The sequence below is a fragment of the Euleptes europaea genome, chromosome 13 (assembly GCF_029931775.1).
Source record: "Euleptes europaea isolate rEulEur1 chromosome 13, rEulEur1.hap1, whole genome shotgun sequence".
NCBI classification, from domain to species: Eukaryota; Metazoa; Chordata; class Lepidosauria; order Squamata; family Sphaerodactylidae; genus Euleptes; species Euleptes europaea.
In genome coordinates this window covers 38166517-38185247 of record NC_079324.1, presented here as the reverse complement: position 1 = coordinate 38185247, position 18731 = coordinate 38166517, and the positions used below count along the sequence as shown (strand labels likewise).

At 47.6% G+C, this 18731-nt stretch overlaps 1 protein-coding gene across 1 annotated transcript; it reads right to left on the bottom strand.

Moving 5' to 3' along the window:
* Positions 1 to 1248: 1248 nt before the first annotated feature.
* Positions 1249 to 12878, bottom strand: GDPD2 (glycerophosphodiester phosphodiesterase domain containing 2). The gene is made up of 15 exons (XM_056859806.1): positions 12771 to 12878; positions 11175 to 11278; positions 10985 to 11078; positions 10116 to 10175; positions 8616 to 8714; positions 7783 to 7876; positions 7011 to 7156; positions 6372 to 6454; positions 6008 to 6158; positions 4410 to 4625; positions 3442 to 3593; positions 2400 to 2547; positions 2173 to 2255; positions 1790 to 1818; positions 1249 to 1336 (listed from the first exon to the last, which is right to left on the bottom strand). Exons 1-15 carry the CDS (start codon positions 12870 to 12872, stop codon positions 1284 to 1286), a joined length of 1614 nt encoding a protein of 537 aa, XP_056715784.1. The 5' UTR covers positions 12873 to 12878; the 3' UTR covers positions 1249 to 1283.
* Between the last annotated feature and the right edge of the window lie 5853 nt (positions 12879 to 18731).

The window sequence follows — 18731 nt, the reverse complement described above, 5'->3', positions numbered from 1 at the left end:
GACCACTGTACTGTGTGCTTTATTGAAGCTGCCCATCAGCTTGAGTGATAGCCCACCCTACTTGTGCTCTGGCTTCTTCACGGGCTTTCTTCCATGTGTAACTGAAGGTGCTGCAGTCAGACCTGTAAAGTCCGGTATATTTTGAAGATTGCCTACTCGTTCAGCTGCACAACAAATCCAATCAGGAAAAGTACCTCCTGCAGCCTTGTCAGTGGCTACATAACATTATACAGGGCTTCTTCTAGAGACCCATCAAAATGAGCCCAAAGAGGTTATTGCTAAATATGTAGTATGGGAATTAACTGGATCCTTTCCCCCCCTCAACTGTACTCTTGCTCTCCTCAAAATCTATATCAGTGACAGGCACAAAGCAAGATTTTTTTTAATCTAAAAGGTGCAGTAAGAGACAACCAGCAACAAAAGCAATTGCCTCACATCCTATATGAGTGAGCCTTGGTGAGAGAGATTCTGGGCTGAGATCAAAGTGTGTATGTGGGGGGGAAGCAATTACCAACACAGGACTTGAAGCAATAGGGTAGTGCCTGGTTGCAAGAAAGCATTTACCACCACTGCTTCAGCAGGCATTCTACAAACCTCCACCAGATGGCACTCTAAGGCATGGTGTGAAAGTTGCAGTAACTGTCTGAGATATAAAGTTCTCAGATGGCCGTAAAGAGAAAGGGTGTGCGGGTAAAGTGCCGTCAAGTCACAGCCAACTTAGGCCACCCCATAGGGTTTTCAAGGCAAGAGACTAACAGATGGTTTGCCATTGCCTTCCTCTGCATAGCAACCCTGGTATTCCTTGGTGGTCTCCCATCCAAGTACTAGCCAGGACAGACCCTGCTTAGCTTCTGAGATCAGGCTAGCCTGGGCCATCCAGATGAAAAGAATAACACCCCCCCCCCAAAAAAGGAATCAGCCTATTTCACCTCTAACCCACAGAGGATGCTTTATTTACAAATGTTTCCGCCACAGTGAAAAAAATCCTGGCACTTCTCACATTGAGGAGACAGGAGGAGCCCAGCCTCTAGTACAGATGGTATGAATCCACTAGGGGAGAAAAAGTACCTGCAAAGTCCCCCAACTGCGCCACATACGAGAAGGTACAGATTGAAATACTGGAGTCCAGTTTGCCCTGGCTCAAGGCAACACCAATGCCGCTGCTCTTGGATTTAGTGAGGAAAGACCACAGTGAGCCCAATGAAGGTATTTCTGGGAAGCGAGGCTTCAAAGCCAGTCACAGGAGAGGCAGATCCTGGAGCTCTCTTCATACCACTTCCCTGTCACTCAGACAGAAGGCTGTGGATCTTCGTCAGTAGCACATCTGAGTCAGAACCTGGAAGAGCAAGAAGATGGGTTTCAACATCGGAGCTCCGTGAGCTGGGATATGGCAGCCTGGCTGCAGGGGTCCTGAATGCTGCTCTCTTCAGCCTCTGTTTGAGGGAGTAGCTGAGTATGCACTTGTATTTAAAATTATTCATGCATCTGAGATGTGTTTGGGACCACCTGAAGGAGCCCACTCTGGAAGTGAAGCAGGTTTGTCTGAAAAGGAAAATGTGGTGGAAGACAACGCGCAAGTTATATAAATGACCAGTAGCATAATTGTAACAACCCATAAGAAAGGGTAGAAGAGTGTGCTGGAGGCATTCTTATGTATATCCCACCGTTCCAGCTCTGCAACCATCAAGAATGATGCACAAAGTCACACTCCAACATCTAACAGGCCTACAACACATGCAAGACAGCAGGAGCATCAAGAATTCCAAGAAACCCAGCTGCCCTCCTTTACCTGCTGACTCTTTTCTCCGGGACCACTTTCTATAAAGAGACAAAGAGGAAGAGTTACTTCAGAGATCCATGCCCTGCCACTTCTGCCTGGTTTGTGGGCATGAAGACACCCCCTTGCACTCTAGTTAGAAAACAAAACAGGCTTCTGCCCTTGTGCTAAAGAGGAAGGCTTCACTTGTGTACTTTGCAAGGGGCCAAGACCTGTTCCAGCTTCCATGAGAAAGGGATCCCAAGGAGCCCTTGAGAGGTGACTTATTAGATTTTTCGTCACCTCTGCACATTTGAAAGCCTGCTGGCAATCCCTTTACCACTGGACTATGTCCTTCCAAATACAGAAGGAAGTTGACATTGCAGCAGCCAAAGTACCAGTCAAAGGATACTCACTTCAGCAGCAGGAAGGCCCAGCCAATCAGCAGTGAGGAGACACAGTCGGTAACAATCCAGATCATTTGGTATGTGGCGCGAGGCTGGGTTGGGGGTGGGAATAAAGGGAGTGGTGATCAGTGGAGTGGTTGGGAGGGCAGAAGTGGTAAACTGGCAGTTGTCAATCTCCATGAACATCCTCCTACACTGCAAGGGGAGGGGTCAGTGGGTACTGGGGTAGCCCTCACCAGCAGCCAGAGGGGGCGCTTCATCTTCTGCAGCACATGGCAGGCATTGGTAGTGACTGAGCTGGTTCCTGCACACCACAGGACCGAGAAGAGCCATGGAGCATTCACCACATACAGGTTGACAGAGATGTTGTCACGGCGGTATTCTCTAGGAAACAATGGAGGAAGGGGGTTGGGACACACTTCTACCAACACAAAAGTAGGTGGGTACATAGAAGTTTTCCTAGAGATGAAGCACAGTGGCCAAACTGCTTGTTCCTAGGGTACAGTGAGGGAAGGTGGATCCTAGGAGAAGGTAAGACGGAAACTGAAGACATCAGGTTCCAGAGCATTACCTTGCAACACTGCTACCACATTCCAGGGCTGTTCAGTACCTAGGGATGGGTATCACCTTTAATAAATAGTCTAGAGCAGTGGTTCCCAACCTTTTTTTGACCAGGGACCACTAGGACTTTTTTGTTCGGTGCAGGGACCCCAAGGTTCAAAATAAAAATTCAGAGAATTTGAAAATAAACTTTAATCATAACTGTTAGTTAAACATTAAACTTAGAATAATATTTGAATATATATTTTTATAATAGAGAACTTTTAATTGAAAATATTAATGTATTATGGGTTTATAACTTTGTTTCGCGGACCTTAATTTAGTTCTCGCGGACCCCTGGGGGTCCATGGACCCCCGGTTGGGAACCAGTGGTCTAGAGTCTGTGGTCTGCTTAAGTTATGCAAGATTTCCAGACATTTTCTAATTTACTCTGCTTTTGCCAGCAATGGGGAAGGAAGATAGTTACACAGAGCACTTGTGCCTTATTCCTTGAACTCTACCAATGTTGCTTCGATCCTCTCTAGCCTTGAAGATTTTACTGAGTTCTAGCCACTTCGTTAAACTTATCTGTCTGCAGCTAGAAGTGTTAGAAGCTTAATACACATGTAGCAATGGGCAGGATATTGAGGTCATTCACAATACTGCACTTAAACACAGCTGCATGGATTATGCACAGATCTACTGGCACTGCCCAGTAACACCCACCCCCCAGCAAACCTGATTTCTGTGCTGCTCAGATTTTGGTAGGGTAGGTTGACATATAGCAACTCATTCGACTCATTGTTCAGCCTCTTCCGGCCATAGACCTGTTGGAACTTCGGTGCCTGCTGCTTTACCTGCTCTCGAAACTCCTTTGGCAGCCACAGAATCTGGAGAGGAAATAAAATGTGAGCTACACTTCCTTATTCCTCATTCTCTTCCATCATAGCCAGTTAACAGAGTCTGTGGGAGATGAAACTGGGAGGCACAAGGCACGCTCCAGTGCATGAAGTTCTTAAGGTGACATTAAAGAGGGTGAAATGGGAGTCATTTGCTACTCAGATACCCTAAAAGGAAGGGCAGAAAAGATGACATACTGCAGCTTCCAGCTAAACAGTCAAGCGTCAACCTGACCCAATAAACAGGCAGTTGGACTTGGACCTGGGTTCAAGGCCCAGCTCAAGAAGAGTTGAGTGATTTTGGACACTGCTCTGTGTTCGAAGGTGGTCTCTGCCTGCTTATTAGAAGTGTACTTTCGTCACGTCCACTTGTGAGCTGCCCTGGGCCATCTAACTGGCCATGTTGGGTCCTGAGTTGATGGAACTTTGCTCAATTCTTCAGTCTATACAATGGGGACAGCGGTGAGAGACTAGACCAAATTCTCATGAGGGTGAGCACAGTATCCAATATTACAAAACTAGGAATGCATGATGAAGACCATAAAATAAATTGCCAAGGCATAGCAATATATAAACAGGTTATATAGCATGGGTTTTTAACTGGATAACTGTGCATCGTGAGACTAGTCCAAGTGCTCTCTACTTTGCACAGCCTTTGACTTAACCTAGTTTAAGTTCTTCAAGACACGCCTATTTGCTCCCGTTGTTAGGAAGTCTGCCTCCCTTTTCACCCACCCCCTTCCCAACACCCTGCTGGGATGCTGGCTTAGAAGCCCAGTTGTCATGCTTGGCCCCAGCCACACTCACCAGCTCAGGGGGAATGTCTGACCGGAGGATGGTCTCCACAGTAACATTGACAAGGTGCTCATACTGGGGGTCCTCCTCAGGCCGCAAGTCGAACATGACGGATGTGTTGTGTCTCGCAGCCTCTCCCAGCAACTGATTCAGTGATAGGATCTTCTGTTCGTGCACCATGGCCTGTTCTGAGCTTGAGAGGCTTTGCGCTGGGGAGAAGGGGGACTTCTAGGAAGGCAGAGGGAGCCATCAAGAGCATGTCAGAACACGTTGCTCTAGTCTGTTCCAACCCAGGCCTTTCTTTATCCAGCCCCACAAAGTTGCTCCATGATCCCCAGGAGCAACTGAAAACTATTTGCTGAGCTTTCCCCACGCTGCTTCTTGCTGTATGCACGAGGGGAAGCATCTCTCTCTTCTTGTTCCATACATGTGAATGGAACAGGAGAGGGACACATAAGAACTGTACATTCAATTGTAGAAAACAAGAGTGTGTGTGTAAAGTGCCTTCAAGCCGCAGCCGACTTATGGCAACCCCTTTTGGGGTTTTCATGGCAAGAGACTAAGAGGTGGTTTGCCAGTGCCTTCCTCTACACAGCAACCCTGGTATTCCTTGGTGGTCTCCCATCCAAATACTAACCAGGGCTGACCTGCAGCCATGGAATTCTGTACGGTCTGTTGAGTTGGGCCTGCCAAGATGATCCCATCCCTACAGACTAGGAATGGGATCATCTTGGCAGGCCCAACTCAACAGAGACTGTACAGAATTCCATGGCTGCAGGCTGACTTGGGAGGGTCCATGTGTTCTGTGAGGGTAGTTGTTGCTCATTGTAACTGTGTAACCGTGGTCTTGGTATTTTCTTTCCTGACGTTTCGCCAGCAGCTGATGCCGGCCACAGCTGCTGGCGAAACGTCAGGAAAGAAAATACCAAGACCACGGTTACACAGCCCGGATAACCTACGAGAACCAATGAACTCTGACCGTGAAAGCCTTCGACAATATTTTAGGTGTTGCTCCATTGGCTGCAGCTACCATGGACTCACTGGATTAAAGGTTTGCTCCTGTCCATGGCTGATGACATGCCATATTCATGCTGCTTTCTGATTAACTATCTAGATGCATAGAAGTTTTATTTTGCTAAGTGCTACTTTAGTTTCAAGAATTTGCAGCATAAACCTTTATTTAAATGAATATTTGATAAGGAAAAAAAAAGAATTCTCCCCAGTCCTTTCCCATGGCAGGGCCTTTCATCTAGCAGACTCCCCATAACCCAAATTACTCTATGCCACTTACAGAGGGCAGCTGTAATTCAGAAGACAGTAACTAACTCCTGGTGACTTGTGCAAGAAAGCCAAGCCCTACACAAGTACATGAAGCTACTTCATACAGAATCAGATCACAGCCCAATCTAACTCAGCACTGTCTGCTCTGGCAGTGGCCCTCCAGGACATCTGGCAAAAAACAAAGTCTTCCCCAATACCTGTTACCAGAGAACTCTTTTAAACTGGAGATTCCCTAGATCAACCCTTTGCTTGTAAAGCATGTGAGCAACATCCTCTAAATCAAATTTGGCTAGGGTTCATCTTGGTTCTCCCCCCCTTCTGGCCCTCACCTGCAGGAACCAGCTGCCAGCATTCAGTTGCTGCAGCTCGGTCCAGTTGAAGGAGCTGGCATTGGAATGGGCCCAAGTAGGAAAGAGTTCTTGCACGTTCGTTGTCCGGGTGAGCTTCTCATCATGCATGATAAAAGGGACTCCATCAGCACTGGAAGCAATAAAGAGAAAAGTGGCTGGATAGTGGACTCATCTCTACTTCCTGAAGAACAAGTGAAAGATTCTTCTCTTTTTTAAAACCAGACAAAAGCAAAATGAATGTATTATTAGGAATGAGTGAAAGATTCTGAAGGATGCCCCCAAGACGCCTGGGAAGGCCCCCCCTTTCCTGGCAAACTTCCCATTTGTCTTCCTTTGCCCTTACCTCACTAGGACATCGGTCTCCAGTACGTGCACACCACAGTTGAGTGCCTTCTGAAAGGACATCAGTGTGTTCTCAGGTGCAAGCTGGAGGAAGATGGAGAGTGATAAGATTTGTGACTGCAAATCTTGATGCCTCATCAACCAACTCCTGGGAGGCTCTGGTCTGCAGTGCACGCTCCCGGAGTCGCTGACAGGATTCAGCAGTGATCTATGAAGTGACGTAACTCAGCATGGAGTGTGTGAGGCTGAAAGTCACCAACTGGAGGAATGCGTAGCATCCCATGGCCAGATCAGTTCCTGGTTTCAAGGGCAGGCTGCAAAAGTCCAGAAGAGAGGATGGATTGTAGAAGGTGTTGTACAGGTTCTTATTGCTCACATATGGGAGGAATCCAGGGATATGGAGATAGTTCAGGCTCCAAGGACTGCTCCTGGGAGGGAAGCAAGTAGCCTCCAACACCTTCCTTCAGCCTCTCTGGTTGTGTTTCCTTCCACCCAACCCCAGTTTATTTAATTAACTTAAAACATTTATTAGCTGCCTTTTGACCTTGTGGAACTCAAGGCGGCTTACAAGTTGCAGATGCCACTTCATACTGTACTCCTCCTTGTGCTGCAGAAGCAAGTGGAGGTGTCGGCTACTTACCATGGGAGCACCACGATGCCCAAACAGAGCTGGCTTGGAGGGTAGCTGGCTATACTCCATAAGACAGGGAGAGTCAATGCCCAATGGAGCCAGGTACAAAGCAATCACAATTCCTAGATACAGCAGCAGCAGAAGTACTCTGAGGGCTGTCAAGACACATGAATGGAAAATGCACATGAGATACCATGACAGGTGCACATGAAGCTGCTTTATACTGAATCAGACCCTTGGTCCATCAAAGTCAGTATTGTCTACTCAGACAGGCAGCTGCTCTCCAGGGTCTCAGGCAGAGGTCTTCCACATCACCTACTTGCCTAGTCCCTTTAACTGGAGATGCCACGGATTGAACCTGGGACCTTCTGCATGCCAAGCAGATGCTCTACCAATATAGATCATAAGGCTTGCAGACCCATCCTCGCAAAGGCCTCCTAGATAAGAGAGCATCCACTGTGAACATCTGCCCTGCCCCCCCCCCTTTCTTGGACGGTGTCTTCCTTCTAATGAGGTACTAAATCTCCAAAGCAGAGCTAAACAGAATGACAGTGCCAGTCGCTGACCGCTAGCCCACACAGTTCACTTCAGCACACTCCACAATATGATTTAACAAGCTTGTGAGTAAACCCAATTCAAATTTTTAAAAGATGTAATGGTCTGCTGAAGGGGCTTTAATGACTAGTACTGGGTGAGGGGGGGATTGACAAGAAGCTGCAAAGCAACTTTCCCATGATCTTAGCTGAAAGCGCCAACCTGCAAACTTCGTTCTCCCCAGTACCTGAGCGGGATGTACGGTAGAAGCAGTCTGCCACTGGCCAGGCAAGCAGCGTCACACCAACCACAGCTCCAATGTGTAGGAAGGGCCCTGTTGCCTGGTATGGCAGAGAAAAAGGCAGTGTCATCTGGGACTGGAGGAAACTCAGGCTGCATCGCCGAGCCCCAAAAAAGGGTGGGGAAGAGGGGCCAATTCCAGGGAACAGAAAAAGGCCACGTCGGGGGCTCCAAAACTTGTCACTTACCCCGAACCCTGTTGCACATGAGGAGAGGGCAGCAAGGTCTGCTGTCCCCATCCACCCTGAAGGAAAGGTCATGTCCCAAATTGCTTAGTTAGTGGAACACATCTTACCCTAACAGTGCAGATACACAGGAAGTGTCAATCAGTTCTTGTGGTCTTTGAGGATCAAGCCGCCATTTGCAACCTGGCTTCCGCTGTGTGGGCTGAGTATGATCGGGGGGGGGGGACTTTTATGCAATGCTTCCCACATTCCTTGTGGTACAGCACAGCACCCAAAAGGGTAGACAAGCAACTACCGCCAAACAGGCGCTCAAAAGACTGCCATGCAGAAGGTGCTTGGGTTGTTCCCATGACTTGATCAAGTGTAGCAGCCCGGCATGTATGAAGGGCTTGCCCCTGATGTGCCTTTGTCTATTCCCTGGAATTGGCCCCTCTTCCCCACCCTTTTTTGGGGCTCGGTGATGCAGCCTGAATTTCCTCCACAGTTGGAACCACATGGAACATAAAAACATGGTGCAATTCAAAGCAGCATACATGTGGCATCTCTCGTGTGAAACACAGCCCTCTCAAAAGGAATGCATCAACTGTGGACTCACCTGTAAAGCAATGTGAGCGCTTTCCCACTGCTCTGCCCACTGAATTTCCAGTCCCACAAAAGCAGTTGCTACCACAAGCACAGTCAAGATCAGGAGGACCTGGAAGAAATGGGGAGGACAGTTTCAAACACCTGGAAAGGCAATGGGGTTCCCAGCTGCCCCAAAAAGCGTCCTTCTGAACGAAAGAAAAGAAGCATGCTTAGATGATCAAGCACAGTTCAAATTATTTATTTACTTCAATTATACATGGCCTTTCTCCCCAATGGGGACCCAAAGCAGCTTACATCATTCACCTCCCCTCCATTTTATCCTCACATCAACCCTGCGAGGTAAGTTAGGCCGAAAGTGCGTAACTAGCCCAAAATCATCCAGCAAGCTTCCATGGCAGAGTGGGGGATTTGAACATAGGTCTAGCAGATCTTAGTGTGACACACTACATCTTGCTTAAGTTTCTGATCTCTGTACAGTACCTACCTCACTACTAGCATTCGAACATTCTAGGATTAGACTCGTTTTATCCTCTTAGCAGGCATGGTGTAATGATGAAGCGTGCCTGACTAGGATCTGAGATTTGGGTCCACATCTCCCCTCTACTGTGCAACTCACTGGGAGAGATTGGGCCAGTCAATCTCTCAGAGTTGTTGTGAGGAGGGAAGGCCCATGCATATTGCTCTGGACTCCTCGGAAAAGGGATGGGATAAAACTGCCTGTGATAAATTCTGCAGTGTACAGTAACAGCTGCATCAGTACTTGTCAAGAGCAAGCATGGTGTAGTGGTTAAGAGAGCGGGTTTGGAGTGGTGGACTCTGTTCTGGAGAACCGGGTTCGATTCCCCACTCCTCCACATGAGCGAAGGAAGCTAATCTGGTGAACTGGATTTGTTTCCCTACTCCTACACACAAAGCCAGCTGGGTGACCTTGGGCTAGTCACAGCTCTCTCAGCCCCACCTACCTCGCAGGGTGTCTGTTGTGGGGAGGGGAAGGGAAAGGTGATTGTATGCCGGTTTGAGTCTCTCTTAAGTGGTAGAGAAAGTCGGCATATAAAAGCCAACTCTTCTTCAACCTGAAGCATAGTAGGAATTCTATGGAAGAGCTGTGATACTGTGGCTAGGAAGTTATGACTGTAAGCCACTTGAGACAGTGTTGATTTCCTGCAGAGAAAGTCCACCTGCAGATTTTAACACGCAAATATCTTGCATGCAGATTTCTTATTTATTTAGTAAACTTTTATCTTACCCTTTGTCCAAGTAACTCGGGGCAACATACACGCTTCTCACCTTCCATTTTATTCTCACAACAACCCTATGAAGTAGGTTAGACTGATGCTGGAGTACATGCACTGGGAAGCCATACATCCTCATCAAGGCTATCCACCTAGTGTACATTAAGCATCAGGAAATCTGTGGGTGGGAGTACACTTTCCATTCAGGAAATCTGTAATGTGGAGCAACCCTGAGAAGCGAAAGGTGCAGCCAGAGTTGTGGGTAAGGGCAAGGTTACCTTGTGCAGCCAATGGATCTTCAAGGGCTGGTGGCAAAGTTGTAGAGTGAGCGCCAAAACCTGGAATATAAAAAGGAAAGCAGTCACAAGAGTCTGCTTCTTCCTTGGACAGTGTGGGAGAAGCTGACACGTGTGTGGCAAAGCATGGCTGTTGATCCTGCACTAAATCAGAATCATACACTGAGGCAATCCAAATTCTGACCACAGTAAAGCAGAATACTACAAATTACGAAAATTAAACATCTTTGCTTCCGCTGATTAATTCATTTTGCAGCTGTTAGTAATGTTCCCTTTGACTATGCAGAGCAGCAAAATCTTTCGCAACATCCCATTCCGACTCCTGGGATTTCACGAGGCATTGCCCATGTATTGTTGAAGGCTTTCACGGTCAGAGTTCATTGGTTCTTGTGGGTTATCCGGGCTGTGTAACCGTGGTCTAGGTTACCACGGTTACACAGCCCGGATAACCCACAAGAACCAATTGCCCATGTACTTTGTCTTGAGGACTAGAAGCTTGCTTTATTATTATTTTTTTTAGGAGTAAGCTGGTATTCCTATGCTGATTTAACCTTGGCTTAACCAAGGCCTCTGAGACTTGTAATTTCAGAATGCTGAAGACACTTGCGTCAAATGGTAGCTCTCCTATGTTGGATATTTCTAGCCCTCTCACAAAGCTACATTCCCAATCAGGTAGGGCAGCTGCGGCACTTAAACTGTTTTCAGTTTATAGCATAGGCAGACCATTAACTTCAAGTGGCAGATGGGGCAATCATGTTCTAGGAGTTAGATGCTGGGCCGCTTTCCCAAAGCTGGACCAGGGAATTTCAGATGGGGCACTTTGGAAGGAAGGATCAGAGCAAAGATCGTACCAGGAGGAGGGATGAGTAGGTGACCAGAGTCGCCGTTCCACACAGCATCACCACCGACCAATCAAGCCACCACTCCAACTTATGGAAGAGGAATCTGTTGGGCAGAAAGGAGGGCAGGTTAAGTCACAGCCAGCCTGGATCAGGAAGGGTCTGCAGTAGAGGGGTGGGAACCGCGGTGCTTTCTACTCACTCGTTGAGGATGTGGAAGTCATTGAGGGTGACGAGGGCAAGATAAAGCCAGGCCAGCGTGAAAAGACACACACAGAAGAGGAAGAAAAACCAGGCACAGTCACACTGTGAGGCAAAGGATCGTATTAGAAAAAGGACACCGGAAGTGACATCTCGACACCGTGATCCCTAGAAGACACCTTTTCTTACTGGGAAGCCTACTGACATCGCTCAATGGCACTCTGCACGTGCTTAGCGGCATTCTTGTTTCGCATAGCATTGTAAACAGGACCTCAAACTAAGCTCTGTGCTCTGTCCTAAGGGGAGCTGGAGATGGACAAAAGGCTTGAGAGAGGCTGGATTTTCAATGGCACTTTTGGGGGGAGGGGGCCTGTCTCAGTGGAACAGCAGCTGTTTTACATGCAGAAGGTCCCAGGCTCAACCCCTGGCACCTCCAGCGAAGACGATGTAAAATACTTTAGCCTGAGACCCGGGAGACCTGCTGCCAGTCAGAGTAGACAATAGTCTGACTATCCATAAGGCAGCTTATTGTGTTCACTTCTGGATGCGCACACGCATACTCTGCTTGTGCCGCCCTTGCCTCTGGGCAAGTAAACAAATGGAAATAAAGAGTCACGTTAAACCTGCTTACCAGGCACAAAAATGGGATGAGAGTTTTCACCTTTCCTATAGCCTTTCAGACATGGTCTAACTCCAGCCTTGCATTGTTTCTGGTGCTACACTGCAGGAGGAATGGGAAGGAAGAAGACACGGTGCCCCGTGCCAGCTTCTGCCGTTTGCTTCATCCATTGTAGCAGCCCGTGAGATAGAGCAGACAGTGTTTCCCCCTATTTTGGCTGCCATAATGCCCAATATTTGGTGGTAGAGCAGGAATTTGAACTCAGACCCCACCTGAAAGGGATTGGGCATATACTGGGAACATGAGGAAGAGGAAAGAAAAGTGGGGAAGAGGAGGCCCAATAAATAAGTAAAAACACGGGCCACTCAAGGATACGGGGGAAGACACACAGCCAGGCTACTTCCAAAAAGGGAAGGAGGTAGAATTGCCAGCTCTGGGTTGAGAAATACCTGGAGATTTTGGGGGCGGAGCCTGAGGAGGGTGGGGTTTGGAGAGGGGAGGGACTTCAATGCCATAGAGTCCAATTGCCAAAGCGGCCATTTTCTCCAGGAGAACTGATTTCTATTGCCTGGAGATCAGTTGTAATAGCAGGAGATCTCCAGCCACCACCTGGAGGTTGGCAACCCTAGAAGGAGGCCAGGCTTGAAATCTTTCTGCCCCTCTCCAAAGCCTGGCAATGTAAAAAAGCCTATGGATGTGCGTTTTTCTTGTGCTCTTCCTCCAAAGAGCTCAAGTTGGTTTTATTTCACTCTCCCCTTTCCTCCATTTATCCGCACAACCACAACCTTGTGAGGTAGCTTAGGCTGAGAAAGAGGGACTAGCCCAAGATCACCCAGCAAGTTTCCATGGGAGAGTGGGGATTTGAACCCAGGTCTTCCAGAGCCTAATCCAGCACTTTACCCTCTACACCGCTAGCTGAGCAAATCAGGGCAGCCGTCTGCCTATCCCCCAAGATACTGCCTGGAGTCTCCTACTCACCTTGCTGGTCTTCATGCCCTTTTTGCTGCGAGACCAGCGGCAGCTGTAAAGGCAAAGCAGGCAGGTGGCACAGGCATGGCAGCAGCCCCCATCCTTTGCCATGATGAGGAGGGGGCACCAGGCCCTAAAGGGGGAAAAAAAAGCACACAGACAGGAAGAAGTTTGAGAGTGGCGGTTGTACTTCCTTGAGCATGCACCCTGGCTCCCCCTTGGCTCTGGTCCATTAATATGGTGTGATTTAGTGTGGGAATTTCCAAGAGGAAATGACAGTGGCAAAATTGGAGAGGGGAGGAGAAACGGCTCCAGCCGAAATGCACAACTGGTACATGCTTCCCCCTTTTCCCAGCCACCCCACCCCCAGAACAGATGGAGCTTGAGCAGGTTTCAAGTTTTGAGGTTTCTTTGATGGCTCCAAGCTCCCCAGTCTCACCATCTGGCGCAAACTCACCGACGGATTCCCAGCAGTGGCTAATCCAGATCAGGCAGCAGGCCAACGGAAACCTGCGCAGTTAGTCACACCTTGGCCTCCCCGCCCCAAACAGTCAAGTCAGGGCAGGCCCTTGCTGCAAGAAGCCCGGGACAACAGACAGCTTCATTCTGCAGCTTTCTCTTTTCATGCAGTGGTGTAAGAAAACAGGAGGGCTAGGAAACCCACAGCGCTGTCTTTTGGAGGGTTTGCCCAGAAGCTGGCACTTGATAGCAGCTTAAGGTTGCCAACTGCCTGGAGAAAAGGTGTCCTGCCCCTTTAACAGAAGCTTAATGGAATGTTATTTAACTCCATGCCCTGACAATCTTCAGCTGCCTATTTCCACACATTAAACCTCTGTTAAATGGATAGGACACTTTTCTCCAGGTTGTTGGCAACCTTAGGCTGGTGCTTCTCCCTATATAACTAACTCTGCCTCATTCACAGTTGGTGCATAAATACAACCTCCTTTCCAGGTCCTAAGGCATGCCCTTCCAGGGAATGTAGGAAAATGTCTTGGAAGCTATGGGGATAATACTGAAGGGAGGACTGACCACGTCCTTGCTGGAGGTGGGGGAGGGTCTGTTTGCAGAGGAGGCAAAAAGTACACTAAAGTTGAAATATGGCAGTAAACCCACTTCCTGCACCACCCCTCAGCTGAATTCAAGGCCCTATACCTGCAGATTCAAACCACACTGAAAGCTATTTGCACAAGAAAGACACAAGAGGTCCCTTGAACAGGCTCTAAAGGGGATGGAAAGCTTCGCTTGGGCTATTTTTTTCCTGCACAGAGATAACTGTGTTGGGAAACAGCTGGGGCACCATCTTGTGAAATAAATGCGGGCATTTGCCAGCCGAACTTAGAATAGCACCTATTGGCCCTATGCACAGGCAGCCATGGTGAGTGTGTTTGGGTGGGGGGAGGGATTACATGTCCATCACACATTATAGCATGCAAAACTTTTCCTACGTGGAGATTAACTCCATGAAGGAAAGTATGTCCTGTGCAAAGCAGACTGGAGAGGCAAAGGCGTTCCAACCCTGCAAGGGCCTCTCAGACCTGGGGAAGGTGTTTCCATGGAGACCAGAGAGGCTTCAGGCTTTGGTGAACAAGGCAGCAGGGTGGGGGGCAGTTTAGCTGTGCCACCGCTCAAGAACTCCAATCTTCTCATGCAGTGATTGTCACAAGCGCCAGCAAGGGGAGGGCAAAGGTGGGTGGGTACGGCACAGTGCTGGTAAAGTGTGGTAAAAGGAGCAGTCAGGAGATGCCTTTGCACATCTTGCTGATAACATGGTCAGCACAATCCCCATTCGCTCCCTGCAAAACCAGCCATTGTGAAATTTGATGAGTCTGGAAGGGGGGAGATCCAACTCGTTTTCTCCCTTCTAAAGAAGTTGCTCAACTTCAACAGATTTTTTGGGTTATTGTACAATAATGTTTTAACTGGAAACATTTCAACATAACATTACGGGGGAAGGAAGAAATCATCTCCTTAAATCTTCAGAGCCTTCTCACTTGAAACACACATGTGCCTTTTCTTTTAAAAAAAAAAAACCAAAACAGAAAATTCTTACAGGAAACACTCCACAAACCCATTTCCATTGCAAACAGGAATTTAAGAAGTTTATACACTATAAACCTCAGCAGCTCCACCCTGCCCAATGTGAACTGGAACTGAAAGTGAAATGCTTCTTTCTAGCTCACCAGAATTTGCTTCCCATCCAATGTACACAGGCATCTTCAGATAACTCCTTCCTTTAAAGAGAGCGGTTTATTCAGAACTGCCTCCACCCCCAATTTCCATCAAGCCAGCATCATTCCAGTAGTCTTCATGGAGGGCTGCGGGGTAAGTCCCAGCCCCCAAATATTACTTTCACACATGCTGAATAATGCACTTTCAATCCACTTTGAAGCTGGATTTTACTGTGAGGAATGGCAAAATACACTTGCAAACAATCGTTAAAGTGCATTGAAAGTGGATTAAAGGTGCATTATTCGGCATGTGTGAAAGTCTCAGGGAGTTCCCTCTTTGCTCCAAGCTGGCCTTGCTCAGTTTGATACTGGGCTCTGGTGCTCACTCACCTTGCCCAAGGGCTCAGTTCCTTCGGAGGCCAGGCAGACAGCAGCCTTACAAAGCGCCTTTGCTGACAGCTGCCCTTCTCCTAGCAGGTTGGACGGCTGCTGTTGCTCCTAGGAGCTCCTCCGCAGTCTTCAGATCTCTCACCTGCACAGTTCTTGGCAAGGCAGCCCATGCCACTTATGGGCAGGGCCAGGCAAGCCCAGGTGCACTTGGGAGAGGCAGAGAGGCAGGAGCCAGCTGGTTGTGATGCTGCTGCTGCTGCTGCTGCCACGGGCCAAGGAAGGAGCTGCTTTTGTGCTGCTCGCTCCAGTCCTGTCACTCACTCCCAGGCCTGGGCAGCTTGTTTTGTGGCTGCTCAGATACTAGAGAAGGGGCCCGGGGTGGGGGAAGTCTCTCACACACCTCCCAGACTCAGAGTTTGCAGGCAGCCCACGCGCCAACTGGATTAGACAGAGAGATGAGCCAGACAAAAGGGTAGCGGTGGTCGAAGAAGGGGCTCTTAGGTGGAGTCGGGGGGGGGGGTGTCCCTCTGACCAGGGTGTTGGTGGGTGGCCCTGTATCCTCAGAAATGGCCAGAGGCATTTTTGGTGTTTCTTTACGGGAAGTAAAAATATAACAGTGATCAAGCAAACAACTGGCAACTTGCATCTTTTCCACAAGTACTCTCAATCCTGCCATTTGAAAAGGGCTGCCTCCCCTTGACCTGGGCATGTACAACCGGCTCTTCACCATAGCAGAAGAGGGGAGTGCCACCTTGGAATTCTCTTGGGGGGGTGAATACACACACACGCACCCCGATAAGCCAGTTGAATTCCTGACCAAGAGGCTCCTAATGGGCAAAACTCCACACTTTTCACTCCCAACTGCCAAATTTTGTGCCATTGCAATTAAAACTCACAAAAATAGAAGGAAAAAAATTATTTAACCTTGCTATATTTTTTGAAATATTAAGATGTTAAGTTAATTCTTGTGATTTGTTTTAATATCTTACATTTTAATATCATTAGACTTTTATCTAATTTCATAATTTATATTAGTTTTGCAGTTTTATTAAGTCAGATAATTTTATGTATTAACTTTTGGCCGGTCAAACAGGCCGTATCAATACACACACACACACACTTCCAGGATGCTGCAGTGTTTGTTGTTCTGATGCAACTAGGGAGAAAACGCATGGTCGCTTTAGCCTCCTTTATTCCCTGTGCGTTCAATCCTGGCTGAATCCAGGCCGAAACACGGAATAAAGAAGGCTAAAACAACCATGCGTTTTCACCCTCTGTCCCCTTTCCTTGTGCTGTGCTAGACTGCTCTGTAGCAAGGCACAGTCTCCACTCCAGCACACAGCAGAGGGTCAGGAAGAGCAGTTTCTGCCCTACATCTTTGAAAAGATGTGGTATACATGGCGTACTATTGTCAAACAGTATCATTCATATGCCAGAGTGTTGGAGCAGCAGCCCTCCTCGGTGGGCCTTGACTGTGCCTCTCCACTCTTTCTTCCATTTTTCAATCCTGAATCGGAAACTGGGAAGGGTCTGACTTTGTCTTGCACATTTCAGTATGGTGAGGTAGCAAACACTCCACGTGCTAAACTGGAATGGAGCAGCTCTAAGCCTGCCCCTCCTAATCTTTAGCATTGTGTTTCTGGTTAGCAAGACAAAACTTTGTTGTCTGACTCAGTTTGGTCTGACTAAGGGTAAACATAACTTTACATGCATGAGCATGTGAGGCTGCTTTACAATGAGTCAGACCATTGATCCATCAAGTCCAACTGTCTACAGCTCCCCAAGGTCTCAGCAAAAACATTTCCAATATCAGAGATTCTTTTAGCCACAGATGCCACAAAAATCAGACCTGGAATATTCTATGTGCAGAATATATACTTTATACAGAATATATACCACTGGGCTATCACTGCACCTCCACATGACACAGATATCTGGCCCTATGTTCTTCTCAGATTGCCTTCACCCCTGTGTCCCATTAACAACATAGGACATGCTTGTAACCGTACAAGCTGGAGAGCACTTTGCAAGAAATCCTACCTGCACCTGCCCATACAACACATTTGCAGTCTTGCAATCTGCTCTCCAACTTTCCCTCTCCTCGGCTTTGCCAAAGCCTGGGTACCTGCTAGAAGCAACTGAAGACTGTTCAATGAACTGAACAGTACATGATACACCTTGAGATCCTTCAAAACGACTTATGAAATGTGTTACTTGAATATAAACTTCTTACCTAACCTGAATGTATGTGGACTATGGATCCCAAAATGGCACAGACAAGAAGAGTTTGCAGTACCATCAGCCAAAAGCAGGAGGGCTTATGAGTCCAGATGGAATATCAGGTTCCACCTGCCTTTCCTGCATTGTGTTTCTTTCTCCCCCCCCCCACTTTTTTTTAGACTAGAGGCAAAAAGCATCCCAAGGCAACAGAATTGGAGAACTCCATATAAAGTCTGGATGCTTGCCCAAAAAACTGGCCATCGCTGGGGTGGATTATAAACCTGAATCAGTAACTATGTATTGCAGATCATTTGTACCCTGCTTTTCTTATTAAGTTCAGCAATTAAAAAAGATCATAAATATTAAACTAAATAGGTTGAAATATAGAGCTGCAGATTAAAAAAACAACAACTTAAAAACAGCAACATAGCAACAACATTAAGAGGAGCAGATTAAAACATTGAAATAAGCAGAAGGAGAAGAAAAAAAGTTGGTTTTTATATGCTGACTTTCTCTACCACTCAAGGAAGAATCAAACCGGCTTACAATCACCTTCCCTTCCCTTCCCTACAACAGACACCCTGTGAGGTAGGTGCGGCTGAGAGAGCTGTGACTAGCCCAAGGTCACCCAGCTGGCTTCATGTGTAGGAGGGGGGAAACAAATCCAGTTCACCAGATTAGCCTGAGCCACTCATGAGGAGGAGTAGGGAATCAAACCCGGTTCTCCAGATCAGAGTCCACTGCTCCAAACCACTGCTCTTAACCACTATACCATGCAGACAGTTACGAGATCATAGTTAGGAATAAAACCAACCAAATCCAAAGCTGAACAAAACAACATTTTCCTCCTGTCATCTAAATGGACAAACCTCATGGAACAAAGTATTCTACGAACAGGGCATTGCCACTGAGAAAGCCTTATCCCTGGTCACCTCACTGCAGTGGCATCTGGAGAAAGCCTCCAAGAAAGATCTTAAGAGGATGAGCAGTTTCATACAGGAGGGAGGTGGCCTTTTGGGTACTGGGGTTCCAGGCACTTTGGTGCTTTGAAGGTCCGACACCAGCCTGGAAAAAAGACGGTAGCTAATGCAGCTCTTTCAATACTGGGGTAATATGTCTCCTTTGGCTTGTCCTGGACAACACTGAAGTTTCCAATAGCTCTTCAGAAAGCATGATAGTACTCTAACCTTGA